The sequence below is a fragment of the Vombatus ursinus genome, unplaced genomic scaffold (assembly GCF_900497805.2).
Source record: "Vombatus ursinus unplaced genomic scaffold, bare-nosed wombat genome assembly UNPS02014807.1, whole genome shotgun sequence".
Taxonomy (NCBI): Eukaryota; Metazoa; Chordata; class Mammalia; order Diprotodontia; family Vombatidae; genus Vombatus; species Vombatus ursinus.
Genome location: NW_020954585.1, coordinates 61,637,697 through 61,654,867, shown reverse-complemented (window position 1 = coordinate 61,654,867; position 17,171 = coordinate 61,637,697). Strand labels below are relative to the sequence as shown.

At 38.3% G+C, this 17,171-nt stretch overlaps 1 protein-coding gene across 1 annotated transcript in view; it reads right to left on the bottom strand.

Annotated features, from left to right (window-relative positions):
• Nucleotides 1-17,171, bottom strand: part of LOC114052192 (dynein heavy chain 3, axonemal-like) — a 176,229-nt gene that overhangs the window by 133,009 nt on the left and 26,049 nt on the right. Inside the window, exons 11-15 of the mRNA XM_027874669.1 lie at nucleotides 8,959-9,095; nucleotides 8,652-8,757; nucleotides 8,324-8,502; nucleotides 5,931-6,115; nucleotides 1,216-1,339 (exon numbers count right to left, since the gene is read on the bottom strand). Coding sequence (XP_027730470.1) covers nucleotides 1,216-1,339; nucleotides 5,931-6,115; nucleotides 8,324-8,502; nucleotides 8,652-8,757; nucleotides 8,959-9,095 — 731 coding nt within the window. The remainder of the gene's footprint in view (nucleotides 1-1,215; nucleotides 1,340-5,930; nucleotides 6,116-8,323; nucleotides 8,503-8,651; nucleotides 8,758-8,958; nucleotides 9,096-17,171) is intronic.

The following is a 17,171-nucleotide window of genomic DNA, read 5'->3' as shown; positions in this document are numbered from 1 at the left end:
CCTTCGTCTTCTATTTACTGTGTTTTCCAAGGTTTTCTCTTAGCTAGCTAGAAGGAATCTCAGAGGCCATCTAGTCTAACCCTCTCATTTTACAGATGAAGAAACTGAGACCCAGGAAGGGTAAATGACTTACCTAAAGTCTCACAGGCTACTAGGAAGCTGTTAGAACGGAAGCACTTAACTCTTTTATCTGGACCCCTTTGAAGCCTACGGACTCCTCAGAATAATGTTTTTAAATGCATAAAATAGATGGAATAATAAAAGAAACCAATTATGTTACAATATAGTTATAAAAATATTTTTTCTAAGTTCACAGACCCCAGATTAAGAGCTCATAGTAGAGACAGGATTTGAACCCAGCTCTTCCAACTCCATAATCAGTCCTGTTTCCCTTTCAGTCTGTCCTATTTCCATACCACACTGTCTTCCTACCCTAGTATCTAGGGGTGGGGGGTGGGAGGGGAAAGGATACTTCCTCCTGAAGCTAGTGATTCAATTATTGTTCATAGAACTACCTTCCTTGCTACGTACAACCAAGAGTTTCTTTTTTAAGGCTATGAGAAAAGCACTGACATGGTAACCACTGTACATGACCCATATACTTATGTGCAGTAGTGTGCTATTGATGTTTAATAACTGGCTTTCCAGGACACATTTTTAATGTGCATTATTAACATTTTCTCCATCACTTTAAGTTCTAGGCAATTAACAAAACAACAAATCTAGCCCTGATTTGTAGCATTTGCTGATTTCTGAGGTGTAAATACTCACAATAAATATTTATCAGCTTCAAGCAGCCTGTTGGAGCTGGCTCCAGCACAGCACACCACACCATAGCCTCTATGGGTGTATCTTGTCTCCCCTTGGACTATAAATTCCTACAGGGCAGGGACTTTTTTCATTTTTGTCTTCTTTGTATTCCCCAGTACCTCTCACATAGCAGGTGTCTAATTAATAAATACTAGTTAATTGATTGATAGTGAGTTGACCTGATATCAAGGAAAAAAAGAAATTCCCACTTTGTTCATTGTCGCCAGTCCTTGACGTCTCAAAACTCCATGAGACAGGAAAATAAAATGAGAGAGGAAAATAAAATGGAGAACCAAGTCCCGGGGGAGGTTAGGAGTAGGGAGAACAGAGCCTCTTTCTGACACCAGCAAGCAAAAGCAGGAAAGGTCTCAATTTCCAAGGCATTTCCTTCGGCCATACAAGTACCTTTTAATTAGGTTCATCTCTGCCTGTTCCCTCTTGGTGAATAGCAAAGTTCGGCTGTTTTCAAAGATTTCCTCGATCTGATCAGGCCAGAGGAACAAGGTACTGTTCAACTTTATATCCTCAGCTGCAAAACACAGATACAAAGACATATATATATATATACACTCCAAGAATTTAAGTCCCACGAAGTCAGAAACTGAATACACACACACACCCCCCCCCACATACACAGTGCCCAAAAGTCTTGGTACAATTTTAAACTTTAATAGCTCTGTGTGTGTGTGTGTGTGTGTGTGTGTGTGTGAACTTATAGTCTTACAAATTGAGTAAAGGTGTCAAACTCAGAGTGGGAGGACTGCAAGTTGACAGCAAAACTCCTAAGTGTGGTCCAACCCACATTAAAACATGCTTGGGAAATATTTAATAGAATAAAAATACAATTTTATTGTTGAGTCGTTTTTTCAGTCATGTCCAACTCTTCGTGACCCCATTTGTGTTTTTCTTGCAAAGATACTGGATTGATTTGCCATTTCTTCCTCCAGCTCATTTTAAAGACAAAGAAACTGAGGCAAACAGGGTTAAGTGACTTGGCCGGGGTCACACAGCTAGTAAGTGTCTAAGGCCACATTTGAACTTAGGAAGATGAGTCTTCCTGACTCCAGGCCAGACCCTCTAACCTCTGCACCACCTAGCTGCCCTAAAAACACAATACAACATAGATGACGTTGATTTGTGGTTTTCTAAGTCAATATGCCTCTCCACAGGGATACATTTCTATTTGCGCACACTGAGAGGCTGTGACTTGTCCAAGGTCACACAGCCACTATGTCAGAGGTGAGACTTGAAGCCAAATTTTCGTGACTCCAAGGCTAAGTTCTTCATCTGCTGTACCATCCTGCCCCTCAATAGAACTATAGCTAATAAATGCAATAGAATAAGAAGTCATTGCAAGGAACTAATGAGGCAATCAGGTGGGTTAGCATTTCAGAACAAACTCCAAAGGGTGTATCCACTGTTCTCATTTTGACAAAGATCATCACATCAAGCTCCTGGGCTATATTCTATTTAACAGGTGAGAAAAGTAGAACATAGAATCATTGAATTAAGAGTGGCAGGGACTTCAGATGTTATCTAACCCTCATTTTATAGGTGAGGAAAATGAGGCCCAGTGTTGAAGTGACTTGTCCGAGGACCCTGGTCCTCTAACCCCAAATGCAGGCCTCTTTTCTTAGTGATACCTTAGAACAGAAGCATCGCATAGCCAGCACAAGGAACCAGCAAAACTCCTGAACCAGATAAAAATGTAACTGGTAAATATTTAACAAAATAAATAAAGATACCATACAATATAGATAATGTTAATTTGTTGTTTTCTAAGTCAATATGACGCCCACAGGGACCCATTTCTATTTGAGTTCAATACCACCACTTTTGCAGTTGCATAATTTCATAGACAAGAAATATTCTTGAGGACCTTGTTTCTCAAACAGTAAGCCACCATGTGTGCACACATTACAAAGATATAAGGATGTGAGTTACAATGTCCTGGGTTTCCTCACTGCTGGTTCCAATTTTGGACTAAGTGGAAGAAGTAGAAATGATGATGAGGGGGAGAGATTAGGGAGGATGGCTGATGTGTGTTCATTTATATGCGAAACCCTGGACATGCCCTTTCCCATAGGCATTGCCATGAAATCTGGAGGCATAGGCAGAAATGCTTGTCCCGAGGTAGACAGACATTACCTAGAATTATTAAATGCTTGTTGACTGAATGACAAAATGATCTCTATAGTCCTTTCTGGGGCAGGTAGGTGATACAATGGATAGAGTTCTGGCCCTGATGTCAGGACGACCTGAGTTCAAATCCGGCCTCAGACCAAACACTTGACACTTACTAGCTGTGTGACCCTGGGCAAGTCACTTAACCCCAACTGCCTAAGCAAAAAAATAATAATAATAATAAGAATGACCCATTCCATGGCATAAAGAACACCTGCTCTGGAAGTGACTTTAATTCTCCCTCTACTTCCCACACCCACTCTGGTCCCAGTGGTGTAGCCAGGGAAAGAAAAGAAAAGAAAAATATTCATTTGAATCTTCAGTTTTCTTCCCTTTTGGTTTAATAGCTAAGAGTTATAGAACATTAGGCCTAGGATGATGGTGATGGTGTTGATGATGATATTTGGTGATAGCAATAATGATCATGAAAGGCCATGTGGTATAGTGAATAAAGAGCTGGCCCTGGCATCAGGAAGATATAAGTTCAAGTCTTATCTCTGACATATACACACACATGTGCATACATGTCAGAAACAGAACACAGTAAACATAAGTATATATGTATATGTACACACAAGGCACACAGACATGCAAATATGCACATGTGTATACATGTGTACACATACATATATATACACATAGATTATAGAGAAAGATGTGTATATAGATAGGTATGTGTGTATATATATATATATACACACACATATATATGTATGTATTCAAGTATACATATATTCAAGTATATATATGTACTTGAAGCACAAAAATTAAGGGACTTACCTAGTTTCTTAGCCTTCCAGTATTTCAGGTAATAATAATAATAATAATGATAGCTAACAGTTATATAGCACTATGTACTATAAATTTACATTATTATCTCATTTGATTCCTCACAACAACCCTGGGAAGTAGGTGCTATTATTATCCCCATATTATAGATGAGGAAAAGGCAAACAGCAAAAAAATGATTTGCCAAAGGTCACAGAGCTAGTAAGTGTCTGAAGCTGGATTTGAAATTGGCATTTCCCGATTCCAGAGCCCTCTATCCACTACACCACCTACCTGATAATTCTGTTCTGCACTGGTAGAAGAAGTTGCCTCATAGGGGTCTTTAAACCAGTGAAATCACAGGTCTGGACCAAAATGACAGTAATAGTAAAACAACAAAAACAATAACAACTAGCATTTTTATGGGGCTTTAAGATTTGCAAAGCATTCTACCCATTTGATTTTGTTTAATTTTCTGTGAGGTATTTACTACTAGTAAGCCCATTTTATAGATAAGGAAACTGAAGCTGAAAGTTTAAAAACCTTGTCTGGGATCACACAGTCAATAAGCATGTGAATCAGGTTTTAAACCCAAGTCTTCCTGATTCCACGTCCCATCCTCTAATGCAGAGTCAGCAAACTATTGCCAAAAGGCCAAATCTGGGCAGCTGCTTGTTTTTGTATGGCCTGACAGCCAGGACTGCTTGTTTTTTTGTTTTTTGTTTACATTTTTAAATACAGTAAACTTTATTTAAAAATATAAAAAACATCCTAGTTTGCTGTATAAAAATAGATATTGGGCAGGATTTGACCAGCCCTATAGCACTGGTTAGTGTGGTATAGGGACCCTGGTGGTCCCCAGACCCTTTCTGGGGATTACTGAGAGGTCAAAACTATTTTCATAAAAACATTAAGACATTATTTGCCTAATAAAATACTCTCTCCTTTTCCAACTACATATCTGTTTGAGGCTGGATTCTCTTCATAGATTTCAACCAAAACACCATATTGTAACAGAATGAGTGCAGAAGCAGATTGAGAATCCAGCTGTCTTCTATTATGCCTATTAAAGAGATTTGCAAAAATATGTAAAACAATGCCACTCTTCTCACTAATTTTTTTTGTTCAGGAAAATAATTATTTTTTATAAAATATTTAAGGTAATCCAAAATGGATTTATTATTTTTCAATGAATTAATAAATTAAAATTTAAAAAGTAATTCATTTCAATGTCTAACATGGTAAACATCAATAGATATAACCCACATAAAAAACTCTTTGGGGTACAATAATTTTTAAGAATGTCAAGAGGTCCTCCAAACCAAAAAGGTTGAGAACTGTCACTCTGGATTCCTTCAAATCCCACCAAAAATTCCACCTTTTTTCAGAAACCTTTCCTGTTCCTACTTAATGCTAGTGCCTTCCATCTGGTGATTATCTCCAATTTATCCTGTATGTATCTTGTTTGTACATAGCTGTTTGCATGTCGTCTCTTCCATTAGACTGGGAACTCCTTGAATTCGAGGACTATTTTTTTGTTTTTTTGTTGTTTTTTTTTTAAAGCTTTCTTTGAATTCCCATTGATTAGCACAGTGCCTGGCACATACCAGGTGCTTAATTGATGTTTCTTAACTGCTGCTAGGTGGTTAGAGTACTGGGCCTGGAGTCGGGAAGACATCTTCCTGAGTTCAAATACAGCTTCAGGCACTTCCTAGCTATGTGACCCTGGGCAAGTCACTGTTTGCCTCAATTTCTTCATCTGTAAAATGAGCTGGAGAAAGAAATGGTAAAACATTCCAGTATCTTTGCCAAGAAAGCCCCAGATGGGGACACAGAGAGTCAAACATGACTGAAAATGACTGAACAACAAATCTATTGCAAGATAAAGGAACTGAGAACCAGAGCAGTGAATCACCTAACCTGTTATGTGGTGATGACTATCATATCATGATATCATATCACACATGACTATCATTGGCTGCACAGTCTCCATTTTCTACTGTTCGCTGGGACTTCCCTTTGATTTCAGTGGGGCTCAGTTCTGTTTGGGTGGTATGGATTGAGTTAGACTCCCCAGTATAGGTTTGACAAAAGGCATCTCTGCTATGATTCAGCCATGGGCTCTCTAACCCTTTTAAAAAAATATGTTAGGTATTGATTGGACCTACTGGGAAGATCAGCATAGTTCATTAGGAACTCCAGCCTCCAAGCAGCATCGGAGATCTGCCTCCTGAGATTGAACACAGTGACGTCACTGGCCTTCTTTAAGAATGCCGTGAGAAACACCAGGTCCTCGGTGTTGGCAGGGATCTCGCTGACTTTGTCTGCTATCATGCTGTACTGGTTGCAGAGGCTAGAAAGGAGAAAGCAGAGAGCAGGGTCACTAGCAGCAGCTACTAAAAATATGATTGAAGATCTATTTATTCTGCTGGGGAATAAATACACTGTTCTGTCTCCATTCTTTAGAGGATTTATTTATTTTCCCCCCAGAGGTGATTTCTTTGAGTTAGGGCACTCATGATAAAAGATTCTCTCCACCAAATCATATCAATACCTCTTCTACAGCAAATACAGTTAAAGAGCTGCCTGAAGCACTGAGGTGGGGAGGGAAATGAAGGAGCTTTTATTAAGTACCTCTTGTATGCCAGGCTCTGTGCTAAGCACTTTGCAAATATCAGCTCAGCTGATCGCTAGGAAACCAAGTGACTCGTCCAAGCTGACAGATCCAGGATATGTCAAAGGCTCTTTACCCACTTCATCGCATTGCCTAACCTCTTAGAGGTTTATAGTCTGAATGTTTGTTACTGAAAGGAAGCTTATCATAAACGTAATTGATTGAGCCAAACAGAAATCATCAAGCGTTTTCTGCACTGATAGTGTGCCTACTTGGGGTCTCTGATACTATGAAATTGTTTCACTTAACTGCTTTGCATTTAAACCCTCGGAACAATGCATCCCGTCGGATTCCATATTTCCCTCTTCCCCACCCTTGTTTCCTCTGTAGAGTAGACTGTGAGCCCAACTTCCATAACGCCTCACTTTATGCAAACAGCAGCCATCAGGACTATCTTTACAACCAAGCCAGTAAGAAAAGGAAAATTCCAGAGTCCAATCCTTTCCAAGTAATCGAGGTCAATGACTAACATCATGGACATTAGACATTGAATGGAGATACAAAAACAACAACAACAACTCACACACACACACACACACACACACACACACACACACATACACACACACACACACACAATCTTAGCTTCCTACCTCAGAGGCATTTACAATCCTAATAGGGAACAAGAAGATGGCATTAGAACACTTCTGGAGAAGACATCAAAAACAGCCCAAACTAATAAAGTAAAGACCAGTCCTGTAAGAGTTTTGGCAGGGTTATATAAGGTGAGAATCTGAGCCTGTTCTCTGAGCCTAAATGAAGTGAATCACAAATACACAATGGCTTGTTAAATTTGGATTATTCTCCACTAAAAATAAATATGCCAGACAGATTGTATGACATCACTCTCCTGGTTAGTTCTTCAATCCTACTAGGTGTCACCCTGCACAGGAGAAAACATATGTGAGAACCCAGTTTCCTAAATGCTATGCATCACTAAATGATTTGAAAAGTCTTTATCCAGGGAAAGTTCAACCCAAAACACAACTTGGGCTTCCTTTGAAAACATTGCTAGGGGAAACTAGAAGGCACAATGGATAGAATGCCAACCTTGGGGTCATGAGGACTTGAGTTCAAATTTGACCTCAGACACTTACTAGCTGTGTGGCCGTGGACAAGTAGCTTAAGCCTGATTGCCTTAAAAAAAAAATACAGACCAACACCAAAGTGGGTAATTTGGGTAAAGGAAAGGACTATAGAATTAGAATGGACCCTAAAGGCCACTGAATTGAGTTCCCTCATTTTATAGATGAAGACACTGAGTCACAGAGAAGTTAAATGACTTGCCCAGAGTCATATAGGTAGCCAGTATCTGAGGAAGGATTTGAACTCAGGTCTTTCTGACGCCAAGTCCAGCACTTTATTCATTCTACCATCTAGCTGACATGGAATTCTTTCCATTTTTCCTTCTCCCTTTCCCTATTCAAAATAGAAAATCTCGTTACATTCTTCCCTTACGTGTAAGCTTTAACCTGGAACTTTGAGTTTCCTTGATATCTTGACATGGAGGCAGAAGCCATAAGAACTCTAAGTCCAAAATGAGTAATAATAACTAATATTTATATGGCGTTTACTGTGTGCCAGGCACTGTATAATTATCTCATTTTGATCCTCACAAAAACTCTGGGAGGCAGGTGCTATTGTTATCCTTATTTTACAGATGAGGAAACTGAGGACAAATAAAGGTGAAGTGACTTGTCCAAAGTCACAAAACTAATGTGTTTGAGGTTGGATTTGAACTCAGGTCATCAGGACTATAAGCCTAGCACTTTAGCCACTGAGCCACCTAGATGCCCTGGTCACATCATTCCCCCTGCCCCTCACTCCTAATTGATCCATCTGTACAAATCTTCACAATAATTTTTCTACAAAGAATAAAAACGGTACTTGGTATTCTGCTCTCGATTTTCATCAACTTGGAATTGAATCAGCTGTTGTTTAAGCGCTTTGGTCCGATCACAGAGATTCTCATTTAGTGCCAAAGCATCAAGGCAAAACAGGGCCAAAGGTACTGTGATGTGCATGGATGCAATTTCTCCTTTCAATTTCTTCATCCTGTCAATGTACTGTGGGGAAGAGGAAGCATTCCATGGCTTAGCGGGTCCTCTGGGAATAACAAGCCAAGTGCTGATCATTTGGTAGGTACTACAAAATATTTATTGCTGGGTCCACTGGGGTTGGTGTTATTAAAATGCAAGGTAAAGTAAGGTCTTACCTCCACGAAATCATCAAGGTCATGGACTTTTGAGAGAAAAGATGTGACATCTTGTTTTGCAGTGCCGTCCAACAGATTGCTGTATTTTTGGTATACATCTAAATATCTTCCAGGTTGAAGAACAAAGGAACAGACACACAATCAACATGCACACACCTCAAGGTCAGCAGTGATTTAATCCCAACCAAGACTACCCACCCTCAAAAAAAAAAGAGAAAGAAACCAACAAAAATTAGCAAAAATAAATTCTTTGATAAGTAGAATGCATCCAAACTAGGTTATAGGATTCAAGATCAAGCCAACTTACTTTCTGGGGCCTACTTGGTTTTTTTCAAAAACCTCTTCTGTTTGCTTCACAAAGTCAGAAACTAACATTTCATCTGAGCAGACAGTCCCAAGAGTCAGATTATCTCCTTGGAGCTCTGGGAAAAGGTTTACTTCTACCTAAAGAGCATAAATGGGACTGTGTTTTCACAGAGAAAGGGAAGTAATCCTCACTTCGAAATGTTATCTCCTATAATGCACTGACCCTCTAGGAATGATTTCTGCATTTTTTTAAAAATCATTTTAGAAGTGGCCAGACCACCAACCTTCCTTGAAAGAAATCTTCCCTAAACAAAATTAGGTCAAACCCAGTAGCTGACTGTGGACAAAGGGGAAGGAAAGAAGGGAACAAACATTTATTATAATAGTGCCTACTATGCGCACATTACAAATATTATCTTATTTGATCCTCACAATAACCTTGGGAGGTAATAATAATAATAACTAACATTTATATAGCACTTACTATGTGCCAGGCACTGTGCTAAGCAGTTTACAAATATTACCTCTTTTAATCCTCACAACAACCTTGGGAGGTAGGTAGTATTATTATCTCCATTCTAGATTTGAGGAAACTGAGGCAGGCAGAGGTTAATTGACTTGCCTAGGGTCACAAGGCTAGGAAGTGTCTGAGGGTACATGTGGGAGGCAACAGTCTAACATCCTAGAAACTGGAAGATATGTTCTAGGAAAATGTTTGCAAGATAAAAGAGTGGCATTACTTCATATGGGCACCATGTTAGAACTTAATTATGCAGATTTTATCAGGCTATCCTTTATTTTAGGAGACATTGTTTGACCTGGGGAGAATCTGAACTTTGAAATAAGGCCACTACATTTTGTGGTATAATGGAAAGACATTATTAAACCTTTTTGATTCAGTGGGAAAATAACATTCCTATATGGTGATCTAAGAATCAAACAGCAAAATTGTGAATGATAGATAACTGACCTGAGTTGCTTATGTGGAAGGAATGGCTTACCTTGCACAACGTTAATCCAATAAACATTCACTCAATAGACATTTATTAAAGGCCTACTTTGCAGGTTAGACAAGGATAAATAAAATGAAGTCCCTACCCTATAAGAAAAATTTATAATCTACTATTGAAGATAAGATAGGTATAAAATAATCACTATAAATTAGAATGTGATAAAATGCATGGGAGAAATCCAAACAAGGTGCTATGAGAGATGCAAGCAAGAAGAGATTACTTCGAACTTTGCTTTGAGTGAGGATAAACCAGTCAGACTCTCTGGGAGAGTTAATACTTGAGCTTCTAGTTTGCCCAGGGGAAAAAAAAAAACAAAAAGTATGTGAAAGAAGTAGTATGGGCTAAGGCTGGAGAGGTAGCTTGCAGGCAAATCATAGAAGGCCTTGAATGTCAGGTTGAGGAGTTTGTATTTTATTGGGAAATAGCGATGTCCCCAAGAAGTGAAATAACAGGAAAAGAGAGAAGAGAAAAAGGTAAGAAATTTCTAGAAGTTGTATTTCTACTCAAGATTTTCCCCACAGACAACAGCTGGAGGAAGTTTCTATTTGCATTTCTGCAATAGTTTCTGGACTTTTTAAGGACTCTTCCTTTTAAAGGACTCCTTTGGCAGAGCCCCACTTCTCCAATACGACTGTAGTTATGATATTAGTAAATATCTATAATGACAAAAAGCAACCAATATTTTAAATGAATTTATATATTAGTTACAACAGTAAAAGAAAGGTCATATTTTATCCCAGAAAGGCAAGAAAATAAATTCTTATTAAAAGGAACAAATGAAACATCATGGACACAAAATCCATTATTCCCATCAAATATTTTATTGTGGCTCAATGAACTTAGAGGATGATCAGAAGAGCCTGGTCTTGATTAGATTGTAGGAAGGTATCCATTACTTGGGACTTTTTTTGCATCTCCCTTGTTGGGACAGATATGACCATTGTTGTTAGGCTTAAGGGCATATCCTAGGCTTTGAAACTTGTTATACATTTATATCTCATTAAGACTCTGGTCCTGGCCAGCCTCTTAGAGAAAATAGAATGAACTTATTGCTCTACAGTTGGAGAAAGCTAAAAACTGAGCTATAATTTGAAGGAGCGAAAATCTGGACTTTCTCCTCTGCTACTTCTGTAAGTTATTTGGGAAATGGAGTTGACTGCATAGTAACTCCAAGTTTATTTTCCTCCTGGGAAAATAATGCCAGGGAACTACTATTTTTTAATAGTAGTACTATAAGGCTGGAGACTTTCCCTCTTGACTTTCCAGACTTTTCCACCTCCTGTCTAGCAGCTCTCTCCAGATGCTTCCACTCCTGTGGTCCTCCCCTCTAAGTAGTAAGTACCTGGCCAGGTCCACCACTTCCAGAGGTGGCCAGGCCAACCCATGTTCACTTCTCTCCCAGATCTACTTCTAACTCTGGACTTTTTCCATGTCCTTGCCTCTATAAGGAGACCCTTCCCCTCCCCAGCTTCTAGTTCCCTTTTATGTATTGTCTTCCTCCTTTAGAATGCAAGCTCCTTGAGGGTAGGGACTGTCTTTTTTGTTTGTTGTATTCCTGGAGCTTAGCACAGTCCCTAGTATACACTAAGTGTTTAATAAATGCTTAATATAATATAATCTACCTGTCTATCTGTCTAGGTCCCTGAGGTAGAAGATGGGACTTCTGAGAAAGAGGAAGGGAATTTTATGGACTTTTTATGGACTAATATGAGTTCTTTGGGATATTTTGCATTTCTAGTACAGTAAAATAAAAGCTATCTTGAATCTGATGTACATTGTTATCTTTAGTGCCTACACAGGACCTGGGGGCCTTTTACTTATATAAGGGAAATATGAACATGAGCCATATTCTAAGTTTCCCAGAGGAAATTCTTGGTGGGGGCAAAATAAGACAAAGAAATATTATTTGAAAGGCAACTCTCTAAGATTGAACCTGGTCCATGAAAGCCTAGAGACTGGGTTCTAGGATACAGATTACATAAAGATGAAAATGGCAATGCTTGGCAAATTCACAGACCCCTTAAAATAACTCCAAAGCCAATCCAGGAATCTGTGGGTTGGAGTCACATCCATGATTTGGCAGAAATCTGTTAATTATAAAACAACTCTCGCTGAACAAACTATCACCATATTGAAAGAATAGGCTGAGAAAACTCCAAAAAATTACTGGAAGCCTCCTAAAGGATAAATCCTCATTCAGTTGACACTAAGGGTCAAACAGCTTGTTTTCAATGACAGGTCACCACTTTGGTTTCCACCAATAAGAATGCCAAAACTCAGAATATTGCTTCTAAGCAAGTATGAAGAGAAAAGGGAATTTTGCAATAACATGCAATGAGTACATTATGTTTGTGTTTATTCCAGTGCCTGATAACTTCTGTGAATGAACAAAATACAAGTTGTCCTCCCTAATTAGAGAAGGATTTGGTAAAATGTGTGGAGGAGTATCTCCCTACTCTCCACGTGTGGGGTCCCAATTAGAGAAAAGCCATAAAATACAATAATAAGTGAAAAGCCATAAAACTTAAACTCTGTGAAAGGTGGAAGCCTGGACATGGTGACCTGTTAAAAATCATAACTTAAATACTGAATCATAACTTAGACACTGAGTTATAACTTAAGATACCAAGCCATATGAAAGCCATAACAAGAATATCATGACCCATATGTGACATCATCAGTACACAAACATATTTGGGCATAATATTGGCTTAACTCCCAAGCTCATTACTAAGCAGAAAACCAAAAATATCCACCAATCAGTAGTGATGCACTCTCTAGCTCCTCCTCCTTTTGTTTGTTTTCTATAATTACCATGGAGATTTTGGGGGATTCTTTAGCCGGGATTCACTGAACTGTCTGGCAGCTGCCCCAGATTGCCCTTGTTTTGTAAGTATTCATAATAATTGATTAAACTGCTACCTATAATCAATCTGGAGATTCTTAGCCTCTTTGGTATCAAAAAGAACACCTCACAGTTATGGAGGAGGCACAGGGTTCTTTAGCCAGGGGAATTTCAGACCTTACACCATGTTATCAAGAAGAAAGTAGTACTTCTTAAAAGATTAGAAATACTTCAAAGGAAAAAAAGAAAGAAAGAAAGAAAGAATGAATGAATTTGAAGAGACAGAAGGAAATCCTAAACGTATTGACCTAATTTTCAAAAAAGGAAAGAAGCTAGAATGTTTAGATTATAGATCAGAAAGCTTCATTTCAATTCCTGACAAAAATATGGAATATCATGAAAGAGATGGCTTCTGAGCATTTAGAAAAGGAGGTGGTGATCACTAATAGCAGTCTAGCTCCATCAAGAACATTTCATGCCTAACTAATGCAATTTTCTTTTTTGACAGGGTTATTTGACTTTTATGTCAAGGGAATGCCATGAACATAGTACTTCTGAATGCCAGAAGAGCATTTGACAAAGTATCTCATAATATCCTTTTGGACAAAATGGAAAGAATTGTGTTAGATGATAATACAGTTTGGTGAACTAAGAACTGGTTGAGTGACCAGACCTAAAGTGGGGTCATTTAATGGTCCAGTGACAACCTGGAATGCCCTGTCTTTCATACAATGCTATTCAATATTTCTACCAAAAACTTAAAGGTATAAATGAAATTCTTATATTTGCGGATGACACAAAGTGGAAATGTTATTATGGATGCAGAATCAATATTCAAAAAAGATTTCAAAAAGCTAGATCTTTGGACAAATCTAACAAGACAAAATTTAATAGGAATAAATGTAAAGTTCTTTGAACTTGAGTCCAAAAAAAATCATCTTCACAAGTACAAGATGAAGGAGTTGTTGCTAGATAGTTTATATGAACTCTGTGTGTGTGCATGTATGTGTGTGTGTGTATTTGTATATCACACCCAGGGTTCTGTTTTGGTCCCTGTTCTCTGTTCTTTCTAAACTTTCCCTTGATGATCAGCTCCCATGGGTTCAATTATGAGCTTCAGCAACTGACTTCTGAATCTATTAAGCCCTCATTTTTCTCTTGAGGTCCAATATTACTAGTTTCCTGCTGGACATCTTAACATAGATGTCCTATAGGCATCTCAAACTCAATATGTCTGAAACAGAATTCATTATCCCTGAACCCACTCCTTTTCCTGACTTTGCTATTTCTGTTAAAGGGTATCACTATTCTTTCAGTCACTTAGAGTCACAACCTTGGAGTCAGTCTGCATTCTTTAATCTCCCTTACTCTCTTTATCCAATTCAATTAGTTGCTAAGTGTTGTCAATTCTATCTCCATGACATCTCTTGCTTCTGCCCCCTTCTTTCTACTCATGTAATTAACATTCTATTTCAGGTTCTTCTTACTTTTTTCCTGAACTATAGTAATAGACTTCATTTTAAAAAAACAAAATATTTATTTTATTTTTTAATTAACAAGCATTTATTTTCTTTCCCTCCTCCTACCACTGGCAGGAAAAAAAAGAAAATTAGAACAAAACCTTTGTAACAAATATGCATAGTCAAACAAAACAAATTCCCACATTGGCCATGTCAAAAAATGTGTATCTCATTCTGCATCTCAAGTCTTATCTCCTCTCTGTCAGGAGGTGAGTAGATGCATCTTCATCAGTCTCCTGAATTTACGGTCAGTAATTACTGCAATGGCCTTCTAATTAGTCTCTCCGCCTTCAGTTTCTCCCCTCCCCAAACCATCTTCCAACCAGATGCCAAATTGATATTACTGGAGCCTATGTCTGACTATGTCATTTCCCTGCTTAGGAAGCTTCAATGTTTCTTTAGGATAAAATATAAACTCTTTTGTTTGGAATTTAAAACCCTTCCCAATTCATCTCTAAACTATCTTTCTAGACTGACTTCATCAAGAATGAAGAAATCCAATGAGAAACTATAAGAAATAACTACTTATACCTTTGAGATGCACAAAAAGTAAACCAGAGGGGCAGCTAGGTAGCGCAGTGGATAGAACACCCCGCCCTGGAGTCAGGAGGACCTGAGGTCAAATCCGGCCTCAGATGCTTGACACTTACTAGCTGTGTGACCCTGGGGCAAGTCACTTAACCCCACTGTTTAGCCAAAATAAATAAATAAAAATTAAAAAAAAAAATAAAGTAAACCAGAAACCCAGGGAAATAGGAAAGGGGGCCACTCTCAAAACCAGCACAGACAAACAGGCCAGCAGCCTAGCAACATGACCAGAGATGAATGGAGATGCTTGTAGTCAAGTTAATAGATAATGAATTTTATTTTAGCCACGTTGAGTTTGATATACTCTTATAGGATATCCAGGTTGAAATATCCAGTTGGGTTCTGTTCAGGAGGCAGGAAAAGTGTGGGACTTTCAAGAGAAAACCTGAGAGGAGTATCAAAATTCTCAGGGAGAGGGTATAGGAGAAACTAGATGTCCCTGGGAGCATCAGTGACCAGTGCAGCATGGCAGCATGCATGGTAGCATTTAGACCAAGATAATACATGTGCCTAGGAGCTAAAAAATCTCTAACACTCTGTTCTGAGATGCTAGCACTCTGAACTTCAAGCATCCAGGGAGGCCTGACCTCCAGAGATAGAAGTCAATGCAAGAATCCAGGTGATCCAGGGTAAGACCAAGCAGAAATGACTACCCAGCCTAAGAGTTGGAGTGGAGCCCAGCCCTAGAACAAAGCCCTTCATCAAACCAAAGAAAACAGTAACCAGTGTAAAAAATTATTTTAGATCTAGAGATGCTCCAAAATTCAGTACAAAGAGAGAATGTAACTCAATAACTACTGTAACCTGAGACTCAGGGGGGAAAAATGGATTTTTTTTTTACAAGGACTACATGAATATTTAGAAGAACTGAAACAGATAAAAATAAAATAAATATTCTAGAGAAAGAATTGGAAGGAGAATAAATAGAATAGAAGAGAAAGTAGTAAACTTTAACAAAAAATTGACTCCTTAAAACTAGGATAGACCAAACAGAAATCAATGACTACACAAGACAGCAGAAAATATTAGAACAAAATCAAAGACTGAAAAAGTTGAAGAAAATGTACATTATCTAACATTTAAAAAAATTACCCTGAAAAACAGGTTGAGAGATAATCTAAGAATCATTAGTTGTGGTGCTAACATTTTAATAAGAGAAGAAGAAAAAAGTGACCTTTCAGATCCGTGATGTATTTATTCCATGAGTATCAGGGGAGATAAATAAGAAAAGCAGAGGACCTAAGGATGGATAGGTTCTGTTTTGAGGGCTTTAAGAGAGGCAAGAGAATGGAAGGTAAAAGGAATACATTTGTGTGGGAAGAAGGGGTAGAACTTGCTATTTAATAATTGAGGCACATAAGAAGATGCACCCCATCTCATCTAATAAACATGGAGGAAGAGGTAAAAGGAAGGTGCATCAAACAAACCTTACTCTTAAGTCTCTGAAACAGACAAAGCAGGATTGAATACATGCACAAATAAATGATTTGGTGCAACTCAACAGGAAAACAAGTAGAGATGAGTTTTTAAGAGAAGGAAAATATTTGCAAGCAAGACAAATTTCCTTCTCTCAAAAGAAGGAGGGTGGAATTAAAAAGGGGGAAAAGAATCTAATGGAGTTTTTACCTGTTGAGGGTGGGATAAAAAGGAAAAGAAGAAAATAAGTAGAATCTAAGGGGATTAAGGAATTGAAAAGGGAAAAAGGAAAAGGAGTAGAGTCTAAGGGTTCCCATCCATTGGAAAATGACTAAACAATGTGGTATATTAATGCAATGGAAAATTATTGACCTATTTGATAAATTGAGACAATTTTAAAGAATCCTGGGTAATGTGAGCTAATGTAGAATGAAGTGAGCAGAACCAGGAAAAGAGTTTATGTAAGAACAACAATAAGGTAAAGGAAACTTTGTAAGATGTTAAGAGCTCTGATCAATGGCATAAACAATGTCTCCCACCAGAGGATCTATGATGGTACCCATTCCTTGTAGCTGAGATATATTCTACTACAAATTGACCCTCATCAACTCTGATCATAGGAAAAGTAGCTGGGTGGAAGCGTATTTAAAGACAGTTTTCACATCTCTACTAAACTTCCCTTCCCCAAATTAAACATCCCCTGCTCCTCCAATTAATTGTCATTGGGTATGGTTTCCAGGCTCTTACTGTCTGGTCACATCATTTTGAGTCTGCTTACAGGACCAACAGCTAACAGGAAAGAACAGGGCAATGAGGGAAACAGTAGTCATAG